The sequence below is a fragment of the Paramormyrops kingsleyae genome, chromosome 17 (genome assembly GCF_048594095.1).
Source record: "Paramormyrops kingsleyae isolate MSU_618 chromosome 17, PKINGS_0.4, whole genome shotgun sequence".
NCBI classification, from domain to species: Eukaryota; Metazoa; Chordata; class Actinopteri; order Osteoglossiformes; family Mormyridae; genus Paramormyrops; species Paramormyrops kingsleyae.
Genome location: NC_132813.1, coordinates 6,764,785 through 6,777,011, shown reverse-complemented (window position 1 = coordinate 6,777,011; position 12,227 = coordinate 6,764,785). Strand labels below are relative to the sequence as shown.

The 12,227-nt window shown below is 51.3% G+C and overlaps 1 protein-coding gene across 2 annotated transcripts; it reads right to left on the bottom strand.

Annotated features, from left to right (window-relative positions):
• Positions 1 to 582: 582 nt before the first annotated feature.
• On the bottom strand, positions 583 to 11,999 carry akap1b (A kinase (PRKA) anchor protein 1b). Of its 2 annotated transcripts, none has more exons than XM_023801588.2 (11): positions 11,691 to 11,999; positions 5,463 to 7,030; positions 4,403 to 4,539; positions 3,804 to 3,930; positions 3,581 to 3,708; positions 3,316 to 3,493; positions 2,467 to 2,617; positions 2,058 to 2,125; positions 1,854 to 1,927; positions 1,552 to 1,617; positions 583 to 1,298 (listed from the first exon to the last, which is right to left on the bottom strand). In XM_023801588.2, the coding sequence occupies exons 2-11, from the start codon at positions 7,003 to 7,005 to the stop codon at positions 1,236 to 1,238; spliced, it is 2,535 nt and encodes an 844-aa protein (XP_023657356.2). In that variant the 5' UTR covers positions 7,006 to 7,030; positions 11,691 to 11,999; the 3' UTR covers positions 583 to 1,235. The 2 variants fall into 2 exon arrangements, with proteins under 2 accessions (XP_023657356.2, XP_023657357.2); XM_023801589.2 differs by lacking the exon at positions 11,691 to 11,999 and adding an exon at positions 11,371 to 11,646.
• Positions 12,000 to 12,227: the final 228 nt, after the last annotated feature.

Here is a 12,227-nt window from a genome sequence, read left to right as displayed (position 1 = left end):
GAAACAAGGATTTTTAAAACCAGGTGCGGTTGTGTTCGACATCTGGGAGAATCGGAGCTCGTGTACAGTGTGAGGCAGACTGGCGATGTAGTAGTGGGCGTGTGTGGCGAACACGGTCTTTGTCGTCAGGCCAGTCTCAAAGGAAAAGCATTCACAGGGAAAACATCGCCAGGTCGGGGGGGGGCGGGTCTGAGGGCTTTTCAATCGAACCCGGAACCACAAAATCACAGACTCAATCCCTTTTAAGGCCACAATGTCCAACAGGAGACCGGCAGCAAGATGAACCCCCCCCCCCTCCCCAGTGCTGAGAGGAAACTAGAGCTCCAGTCATCCTCTTGGTTGGGGGGCGACCAGGGGTGCACATCCCACAGAAGAGTGGGGATGTGAACAAACATTGGGAGGGGGAAAAAAACCAAAAAAAAAAAACAACCCTGGATTTGTCATAGATGGATCTGAGATGCAGAGGTGACAGTCTGTCAGTTATAAAGGTCCTCACAAAGATGTCGGCGGCGTCCAGGGCGCAACCCAAAACGCCCTGGGTAGCCATAGTGATGACAATGAAAGGGGGAGGAAAAAAACATCTGGATTTGCATCAGACTTTTATAGGGGGGAAAAAAAACCTGTATGGCATGAACTATACAAATTTATACAATTACCATTGTAAGTACTGTACTAAATTCTTCATATACAGTATTGTGATTTTTCACTATACATCCACATGATATTCCACAGTCCGGTCTATACAGAAGCCTGAGTGAAAAAATTCAGGCAGGACGGAGTTCATGAGCCTTTATTACTGGTAGGTTTATTATTCCCCATTTACAAGAAGCATAAGTGCTTTTTCTTAGAAGGTTCTTTTTTTTCCTCAAATTTTATTTTTTTGATAGATATCGGGATAAGGAGGGAGTCTGCCTGCGGCACGGCGGGATTTCCACCCTGGGATGGGGGCAGCGGTGCTTTGAAAAAAAAGAAAAGGGGGGGGGGGGGCGAAAAATAAAGTGGGGAAAAACACACCCCCACTTCACCAAATTCAAGGCAAAAAAAAAAAAGGAGAGACTCCGGAGAACGAATCCAGTAGCGCAGAACCGCAGGACTACCGGGATTCCAGTGTACAGCAGGAAGAAAAACAAAGAGGGGAAAAAATGTGGGGTGGTGGGAGTAAAGAGGAGTGCGGAAATTATGGTCTTTGGGATGTAGTGGAAGGGACATCTGGTGGGCTGGGGGGGGGGTCAGGATCAGAAGCTGTCCAGCCAAGTGCCAAGTCCTCGTTCTATGAGTGTACGGTTCACCGACACCAGCTGAAAGAAAAGAGACAGATCATGACTGGAGAACCCGCCTTCCCATTGTGACATCAGCAGCTGTCTAAACGCACCATAAATGCCCCGTCATCCCTGCCCACGCTGTGCCCAAGGCTCCTAAGGAGCTCCTCAGTCTTTATCAAGCGCATAGACAGTGAGGCGAGGTGCATAAACCAAAAGCATCATTAGCAAAAGACCCTGTCTCTATACAGGCAGGGCCTACAGACCACAGGAACCAGGAACGACACCTCACCTCATCTCCGACCATGTTCCACATCTGGATAAAAGGCAGGCCGGTGTTGCTGTCGTAGCTTGTTACCTACAGGGATAGAGGATGGCGTAAAAAAGTCAAGGTACCACCAGCAACTTCCAGTTCCACCAAAATATGCTCCTCTCCCATCTGCTTTGCATGTCTCTGATCTACAGATGTTTCTGGTTCCGTCGCTCAATGAGTTTCTTTGATATAAACTAAGGTTTCCCCACTTATCTGAATCCCTCTGGCGGACCCACGCCAAAGTAGTGACACGAGCTCTATTAAACATCTGACTGGCTTACCTGTGCCAGTAACGCTACACCCCTGGTGATCTCCTCCAATGCTGTGCTGGCCTCCGCTGAAAATCGATCCGCTCCTAGGGAAGACAGAGATGCATATTTAGGCAGGCGATCACGGGGACAACCTCTGTGATACCGGACTTCCATCTTCCGACGCAAGGGACCCCCCCGTGCCCAACGTGACTGACGATGGGTGATGATGCGTACCTGGGAGGGGCGCCAGGTTGTCCATTAAAACTTCGGTCCCTTGGAACGGTAATGTTACAAAGTCCGATCTGTAACGGTAATGAAATCCAACAGTCACCAGAAAACTTTCCATCAGCCATTAATAAATCTGTTGCCGTAACACAGCCAGTTACTACTTCAGCCTACTGGTTTATGGGATCCCGACAAAACAGACGCCCTGAGCATGTGATTGAAAAACATCACACCTAAAGATAATTAAGGAATAAACATCCATTTATCCATCTCCCTGGGATTAATAAACAGCAGAAGCTTCTGCGCCCATCAAACTACTAATAGTACAATTACAAGGTTAATGAGCATACAATACAGTTACCCAGAACAGAGTAAAAATGAATGATACTTATGATGTATGAGTGTAAACACAGCTCACCTTATCTGCCTAAGGGTATCGACCTTGACCCGGTCATAGCCTCCATAGTCGACGTATCGGATCTCCACCTCGCTGGAGTCCTTGAAGTAGGCGATGACTTGTGCTCTCCACCACGCTCCTTCTCCAGCTGGAGCTGCACATATGACGCCCACTACAGGACGGACAGGAAACGTGTAAATTTTGATGGGGGGGGGGGGGATTGGGGTGTGGGGTTGGCTGGGCAGGAAACTCAGAAACTGGGGGAATGTGGCCCCAGGGCCCCAAATTGTAGGGGCCCCATTTTTTAATAAGCATTTTATGCTGTAGGTGAGGCCCCCACAATGACTTCAGCCCACCTCTATTCTCTATAGTAAATGCAGCTCTCTGTGTGGTGGAGGGCAGGCAAGGGGACGTGTAACGATATATCACGCTACAATGAATCGAAACATAAAAAGTTACATTGCGATATATTGTGGAAACAAACCGTGAAATAGCTCAAATTACGATGCGTGATTTCTTCATTTTTTCTAGGTGTAATTGCGAAGTTTTGACAGCAGGAAGCGCAATATGTGGCCTACCCCCCTACCAGCAGCCAACAAATGCAACCTGTAGAAGTAACACTACAGAATGGCGAAATGATTGAGAAAATGTTGAAAGTTAATATATTTTCATTGCTACCACATTTTATTCCAAGCTTCACAAATACTTGAAAATATTGTTGGTTTAGAACAATCAAACTTAAAAAATAAATAAATAAATAAATAAATTAAGAAAAGGAAGATTTAAAGTCGATAAAGAACAGGAATTTTTTTGGCAATAAACCCAATATGGTGAATCGGGTTTGTTACATGCCTCGTGGTGGGGGTTTACCTTCTATGGGGGATGGGAGGGTGGGGGTGCCGGGCTGCGAGTAGCACAGGAACATCTGCTGGTCGAGGCTTCGCAAGGCGTGGTATGTGGGGTGCGTGTGCTGCTGCACGAAGATGTGGCCCGCTGACACGATGTTGACGACGATGACCTCCACCGTCACCCCGTTAGGAAGCATGAGCTGAGAGGGAGAGCCATAGCCGTCACATACCGGGGCGGGGCACGCACACGGGGGCTGCCGGCGGCTCGCGGGTCCATGTACGCTTACCCAGGAGGTCATGGGCAGCGAGGGCAGGCCGAGGGGCAGCGGGGGAGGGGCGTACAGGTTGGTCAGGTCCAGGTCTTTGAACTTCTTGCCAATCAGTGTGAGGGCTTTGTCCACCTGCTGCTGCGTGCCTGGGGGGCCCACGCATGGCGACCTTGAGCAGTCTGCTACCTCACCAACCGCCCACTGCTAGACGTTTTCACTTCCAAAGTAAACAGGGACTCACCCTCTATGTGGCAGATCTGAAAATCCTGAGTGTAAGGCAATGTGGAAATGTAGATCTTTGCGCCGGAGGTCTGCTTCAGGAAGCTCACGTATCTCCCCTGCTTTCCGATTAATCGGCCAACAAGGTGCTATAAAAAGCAAAAAGGCAGGTGAGGTAGGCTGGTATCTAGCTATCTGAAAGGTTAATGCCACGTCAGTGTCTATGGCTGCCTCATGGAAAGAACTAGGATAATTCATATACCAACAGAAACAAGAGAAAATTAAATGATACGTAAAAATGGGCAAATAGTGATGTCTAGTAAAATTAGAACATAATGCATAAAAAAAATTGCGCAACAAGCTTAATACAAGGCATGCATCAAATGCATTTGTGAGGAAAATTAAGCACGAACCCTACTTGGTCACCCGTTACTAAAAGCACCTTGAAATGTAGCATCAGAGAATAATAGTTTTCTGAAGGTGTGATAAGAACAGTCTAATAAAATGTGCATTACCATCAGAGGGGGAAAAAAAGAAAAAGAAAATATTCAGGCAGGTTTCAGAAAGACGACCATTAAGCTGAAATGTGATTGGACAGTGTATACGGTCACATGGGCTCACCTTCGGCACCTCGATCTCCCAGATGATGAGCTCTGTGGTCTGCGAGTGGGGGGGCTGGCTCCCTGCGCCATGGTGCCCGTCTGCCAACCCCAGCGTACAGCCGCTGTCCACCGAGTCCATACTGTTCACATCTGATCCTGGGCAGGGGTGGGGGCACACGCATTAGCTACACTCGGAGTGCAGTCACACCCCTCCGAGCAGGACGTGCTCGGAAGATTTCTGAGGCGGCCGCAGGGAGATCATGACATCCAGGAAGGTCAGAGGTCAGTCTCCCTCATCTTCCTGCACCGTACCAACCTAACAGCCTCACACGGCTCAAGAATAATGGCCCAATGAGAATGAAGCGATCATCCTCCATGCCACGCTGGCCTGCCTGATTTCACACACCCCCCCCCCTCCCGAGACAGTTCAACGACTACCAGACCATTACCGGCCACATCCTGGGCCCACACATGCCCTGAATGGTGACGAGCTGCTTTTCAGGTTCAAACTCAGCATGCTTTAAGCTTGGACCCTGTAGCTGTCTGCAACTGCCTGATTGGCTGAGTCAATGAAGTCTGACATAAACTGACATAAACTGACATTTGGCCTCTTCCGGCATACACGGCACACCACCACTCTGCAAACGTCCTGTAATCCGACAGCTGCAAAGCTAGACCCTCCATGCAAAAGCCAAGACCGACTTGTTCTGAGTTAAACAGAAGTCTGCAAACTTGGGTGGTTAGGTATTTAGCGAGGGCGTAACGACACGCATGGTTTTTCGCACTGGTAGCCCCAGGGTAGGTGATTTACGCACATAAGAGGTGCACTGAGCAACAGGAGGAACGACGCCTCAACGCACAAGGGGCAGATTTGCCCCACGCTGTCAATCACTTCCTGGTTTAACCCACGGGGAAGCCACACAACACAAGGCGTAACGGCACGCCGATCCCACGGGCTTTTCCACATGCACTGAATTGCGACTTTCCCCTCCACAGACCTCGAAAACAAGGCCGACAGGCTGGCCTACCAGTTAGTTTAAAACATACTATGAAGAAGTATTCCAAAGCAAGTAACTCACCACCTGATTGGTCCGCCTCTGTCTCGATCACGTGACTCCCATTCCGCAGGCTGGTGTCATTCAGGCTCCTCTCCTCATGCGCAAAGGGATGAGGTGCCACCCTCTCTGGGACCCACCCGCATGCGCCTGAAAGATGCCTCGGGTCCTCCTTTCCGTTGGGACCGGCACAGACGGACCCCGCGCCATGTAGGACGTCCTCGCCGCCAATGCCGTCTTCCGACTGGCAGGTGCTGCAACCGGAATCCTCCGCCAGGGTGACGGCCTCCTCCGCCTGGAGCTTGGCTAGGCTGGGGGGCGTGGCCTCTCGAATTTGGGCGGGACAGATGCTTTCCGGTCCGTTTTCCGCTCTCGTCCAGCTATGGTCATTCTCGGGCGTCTGCCACACCAGGCAGCCGTTCACCTCCGTGGCAGCGGTGGCGGTGCCGCCCTCCTCCTGTGACAGCAGCCCTGCCAGGGCACCCTCGCCAGTTTCCACCTCCGCACAGCTCGCGGCAGGACGCTCCCCGAGAGATGGGTGGAGAGCCTCGACGGGTGTCAAGCTGGCGTCCCTCATAGCCTCCTGGACCGCAAACGGGCGGCCGTTGGTCACAGGGGTGCTGCTGCTGGGCTCCGATGGCCCACCAGAAGCCTCGTCCCGTTCTCCCTCCGCGAGCACCTCCCGCGCGGCGGCAGAGATGACGCCGGTGACAAGGCCCGCTGCCAGGCTCTCGATATCTTCAGCGGGCAGCCCGTTCTCCTGAGGCTCCTTGGCACCCGGCGCAGAGAGCGAGGGTGGCTGGGCGTGCCGGGGGGGAGGACTCGGAGCCTCTGCGACGGGCTCAGAGCAGAGCACGACCTGCCGGCTTGACCCACAGGCCTGCTCCTCGGCCACGGGCAAGTCCTCTTTGACCGCGTCCGGCTGTATGCTCTCCACAAAAGGCACTGTGGTTTTGTCAGCTGCCACCTCACCCTCTGGTTCCGGCCGCACCAGGTTGGGCAGCTCTGCTGCCACCGCCCCTACTGCTGTGCCGGGAGCAGGCAACCCACAGGGAGCTGGGCTGCTCGTCTGGATGCTCGCTGCGTCCTCCTCTGGTCCCTTGGATTCCCGGGTCTCTTCCTCCGCCGGAAGCGTGGCTACGGCCATCACCGTCACGGCTACCACGCTGCTGTTTTCCCAGTCAGTCGCATCGTCGAGCTGCGGGCTAGCTGCGGCGGCGCAACTGTCCGCAGTCTCCAAAGACTGAGCCGGGCTGGGCGGCTTCGCCTCCGCCGGCACATGTACCTGCACCAACACCTGTTGCTCCGCCGGTTTCTCCCCCTTAACTTTCTGTCCGTCTCTGTCAGACCCGTAGGGGGCACCAGCTACGGCTGGGGAGCAATGCCTTTCCATCAGGCCGTTGCTGCCTTCGCTGGGGGAGACGAGGAGATCCACAGTCATCCCCTCGGTGCCATCATGACCGGCAAGTCGGCCTTTCTTTCGGGAGGTGTACCACCACCAGCCTCCTAACAGCGCCAGGACACCGGGCACGGTGTACGGGACTAAGGAGCGAAACCTGAATGGCATCTCCTCTGCACCCTAACAGCTACACCTACGAAAGACAAAAAGAAAGGTCAGGGAAACAAAGCAACCACCCCCCAAACTCGCACATCCCCAAAAGTCTCCCCTGACTGTCGCCGTCACTCAGGACAGTCACGTAAGCTCTTATGCCCGGAAAGCACAGTAGAACAGAGGCTTTACAGAAATCCGAATAGTGCACCCAGCCCCACGACAGAACACCAGGCTCCCCAGGCTTGCGACACATGGCGGGACAGAGTGCGATCGCGAACAGGAATACGACAAAAATATTGCGCGCCAGCCCGCGGAACAGCGCTCGTGTTTTACAGCATGCTGTGAAGAGCGGCATCATAAAAGCCCGACTGAACAATCAGACATTGACTTTGCACGGCTCCTGATTGCTCGGCCTCAAAGACACAAGCGGCTCTGTGGTTTACGGGATTTCCCCGACACCCAGCACAACTAAAGATTGTTCTCATCTGCTGTGTCTCTCAAAAAATAATAAAATGCATCTGAAAAATCTGCACACACACAAATACGCATCTACCACGGTTCAGAAAAACAAAAGTTTGCCAGTCCACAAAGCATGCTTGCCATGCTGTAACGATGATTGTGATGCGGGCACGATAATTACTCCTTAAAGTGTCCTTACAGAACAGCACGTTTCTCTGCTTTAAAACTAAATCCAAACTGAGGGGTCGAGCTTTACAGAAAGTGGGACAGGAACCCAAGGTAGGAAAAAGGTAAACATTCATCCTAAAGTCCCCATCAGGCCGGCTGCAAAAGCCCAGGGGTAATATTTAACTCAAAGGGCTTCCTGACATACATGCAGGCCAGGGCGGGAATGGCAGGTTGCTCCAAGTTTATAAAAGGAAGAACAGACATGCCTTTCCTTAACAGAAACAGGGAGGCCAGCCCCCAACAGGGAGCAATGCATCATGGGTGATACCCGGGCCTGCTACAAAGTGGGGAGGGAGGGGGGCTCAGCTGCCTTCGCCCATCAAGACCAGCGACCATTTCTGTGCAGGCCCGGAAATGAGGCAACCACGTGGACTAAGCCCCCCCCCCCCCCAACGCAGTTACGGTGCAGCTACGTCCCCCTGATGGACATTCGCTGCAGTTGCGGTGCTGCTGTGTGTTGAGGTAAGCCGAACAGAGGTACAGTCATCCACAAAATACAGAATTGCATTCTACCAGAGCAGGACTTAAGCAAAACTGCTGCCATGGTATATTAACATACGACAGGCTGCAGCGTTAATGAAAAGATGCTGGCAAAAACACCTGCTTGTTAATTAAATGGTAGGAGGGTCATAACATGCAATGAACATTTTTCAAAGTCATCAAATCACTAATTTTTCTGCCTACCAAGAGCTTATATAACAAGCCTACCATCAAAATGGGATATTAACCGTATTAATGAGGAACAGATGTATCCTTAATACAAACATTTAAGATGAATAACGAATAGAAGTGAACTGTAACAATCTGTAAAAATCAAAGGAATTCAACTGTATTAGTATTGCAAAATGTTATCAAACTTTATTAGGTTAAAGGGTTATTAACAATAAAATTTACATTCAGTGGAAAGATATTCTGAATGCAAACTTAGGTCTGCATATGTGACAAGGTCAACTGTAATAACTCCCTATTGACTTATTAATTTAACATGTTTGTCCCTGTTGCCCATCACTGATTTCAACAGACATGGAGACCAACATACTGAAAAGAATGTACCAATGAACTGCCATCACAACCCCCCCCCCCCAAGAGCATGACTTAACCCAGTTTCAAGAATTCTCTAATGCCACAGATGACACCAAACGCTTCAAAAGAATCTTCAGACAGAATGTAAGGGCTTGTAATACAACTACTGGTAAGCAGCCCCCCCCCCCCCACACACACACATACGAGCAAGAGAGGGCCATTACAGATACAGCAGTGCACAAACCCCACACTGGACGACACCAGATTAACAGCAATCTGCCAACGTCATGAAATACGCCGCCCCGTGCGACCATGTGCCTTAACGTTCTGTCACCAACTGTCTCCACAAGATAACAAGAAATGTCAGGCAATCCCTGTGCACCCCCCACCCCAAGCTGATGTCATGTGGCAGAGATTCCTGGGCTGGGAATGGTGTATCCACCCCTATCCCAAGGTGACAGGGACCCCATCTGATAGGACAAAGGATACAGAGCACAGCACAAAACCATAAAATACTTTCAAATTGTGCCAACTAGGTGTTTGACCAATCCCCCCCCACAATTCAATGAATATGAAAATGCCACTTTGGAATATTTAATCCAGTACATTGGAAAATACACTCAAATAATTTATTGAGCCAGGAGTGTTGAGGGAAGTGTGACTTTGAAAGGGCACATGACCGAGTGCTGAGGACACAGGACAGCCAATCAGGACGCACAGGAGCCATAGTGATCCCTCCCCTAAACAGGACATGAACCAATAGCGAACTACACCGCCAGCAGCTCCTGCGCAAACTTACTAGTAAATATACTTTACAAACTGCTTACAGGTGGACAGGCGTGTATATAAACTTGCGTATCAATTTTGGCTTAGGGGCCCAAAATCTACTTATCTTTGAGGAAAGATGACACAGGACCAACTGAGCACGTTTCCATTATTTAACACCTGCTTTAAATTCAGGTGTGAAACTACGTACCAGGGGTCCTGTTTCATGTAATCTCTGATGCTATATCAGCAAGTCAATGGGCACAAATCTCACACGTTTCCAAAAAAAAACAGCAGCCTCTCATCCTTTGGAAACCTTAAAAGACGGACACAGAGATGGAGATTTAGTTTAACAAGATAAAAAATAATATTTCTTCAGTTAATCAGAACAGTACTTTCGCAAAAATGCTTGCGCCACGCCTCTTACAGCCTTCCCTGCATTAGCGGGTATGAAATCAGATTGTAAAGTAAATATTTCAGGCGCTGCAACTGCGAGACAGAATAAGGAGCCCAACGTGTGGCGGCGGCTGAACATCACGTGACGTGACATGCCGAGACGATTCTGATTGGCCGAGCGGGTAGTGTGGGTCAAACGCTAAAGCATGCACAAAGCTCAGCGCGTCCCGTTAACAAACTACAAGCTGAATCTCTGCCCAGGGAAACGAGCAGCACCCAGGTGTGCGCGTCACCTGTCCCGCGGTGGCATGCAACGTCTCCGTTATGGCAGGCTGATAGTAAAAATGACCCGCCGACACTTGGCTCCTACAATTAATGGGCCAGCCGCATTAAAAGTGACGAAACGCCCTGGGAAGGGAAGGGAAGGGAGGGGGGTTCTCCAACAATAAGTGCAGAGTTGGGGGGGGGTTAATCTGGTGTCCTCCCCAAATCGCGAAAGGCATCCACTCTCGGAAGGAGGTGGAGTAACGGGTGGAAAGAGTCGGATCGAGCCTCGTCGCCGTACGACCTTGGAGCCCGATAAGGGAAAGGGTCAAACTCCGTACCTGCCCGATATGCTGCCGGGATCTGGGAAGCGTAAAAGGCGGCGCATCGCAGCCGCTCCGGCACCGTCTAACACACCAAAGTGGTGCCCCTTTCCCCCATCGGCCGTGCTAACGCGCCGGAGCGCAGCGGCAGCCACATTAAGTATACATGCATAATGGGGGAGGTACGCCGGACACACTCGCCAAGACGAGGTGCCGCTTACGTTTCGGACAACGCTGCACGCCCCGGTGCGTGGGAAAGCCGAGACCCTTGCGCCTCCTTCAACGGGAGCGACGGGACCTGAGCGAAGCGTCTATAATCCCCGCCGATCCTCCGCGCCTGGGCGGCCAACCCCCCGAAATCCCCTTATGCTCAGCCCGGTGTTAGTGGGCCGGTGTGTATGCATGTCCCGGCGGCCGATGCGCTTCGCATCGCGTACGAAGGACACGCTTTTTGGACCAACACGGTCAAGCCTGCGGCCGCCAGAGCGCTTTTAACCTCTGTAGCCGTATTACAGTAGCGCTAGGCCGCAGCGCTAGGCGACCGGTCGAACTGAGAAATTAAAATACCCAACGGGCCGACAAGCCGGCGGAAATTTACTGTGCTGTGAACCTGCCGTTTCGGCGGGACGACAGGCAGCAGTAGCGGCAGCTGCTCCAATCTCGCTCACGGTCGCACCTTTGCGGTCCAGCCCGGGTCGCACTCCAAAGAAAGTGACAATTCATCCACGCCGCTTGCGGCGTGTAACCGCAGCACGCATACACCAGTGAAACGTGCACCTACATATTCTCCGTGATCGATAAGCGGCGATGACCGCCATCTGACACATTGTTAGGAGACCACGCATTACTATAAGCGTTAAATAAATTAGGAAATCACGTACATGTCGAGAGGTCCGCATCCCCATGCTGGCCTGGGACTTACCTGAGGTATCGAGTTAAATAATGGAAGCCAAATGGGTATCAAGCTAGCAAGCCTCCCCGATCTCCCAAGACATTTATTTTCTTTTAAAAGTCTCCTGCTGGCTTCGCCGCGGTGCCCGGCAACCGCACGCTCCACCGCGGACGTAGATTGAGTCGCGCGAGGAGCCCCCGTCGAGGATGTGCTCGGTTAACGAACATTAGCCTCCGCCTGCACCATTCACCACTGTGCAACTCGTCCCAGCAATTAAAATCGCCCGGCATCGGGATCCGCTATACGCGAAACATCGACTATGGGAGAATAAACAAACAAAGCACACTTACTGTTGTGAATTGTATTCCGCACCGCCACCGTGAATAGGTGCACGTTAATCTACGTTTTCTGGGCCCCAGCTCAATCCTTAGACGTCCCCTCTCTTGTATGCACGGTTCTCCTCCCCACGTGTTGACCGTCCGAACACTAGACTCTAAAAACAGACCAACAGCTGATCAAACATCGCGATAATTGGAGGACGGGACGAGGCTCGCCGCCTCTCGCGTAGACAGTCACGAGCGCAGTTGCAGCGCAACTTTTTTTTCGGCCACGAGAAACCGTTTACCACATGGCCATTTTGGCTCAACCTCTATCCAAAGTCAGGTGTCCTTTCGAATCACGATGGGCACGATTACAACTATCCGCTTACTTTTGAAAGGTTTTCGGTCACAGCTGAAGTATTTTATTTCCCCCACTCTTTGCGCAGGGTCTATTAATGACAGCAGCACACAGTTAAACTGTTTATTGGCAAGTCCTTAAATAAGTGATATATTCAGTGTGAATATAAATACGTGGAGATGGTAAAGCTGATATGCCAGTGTCGTATG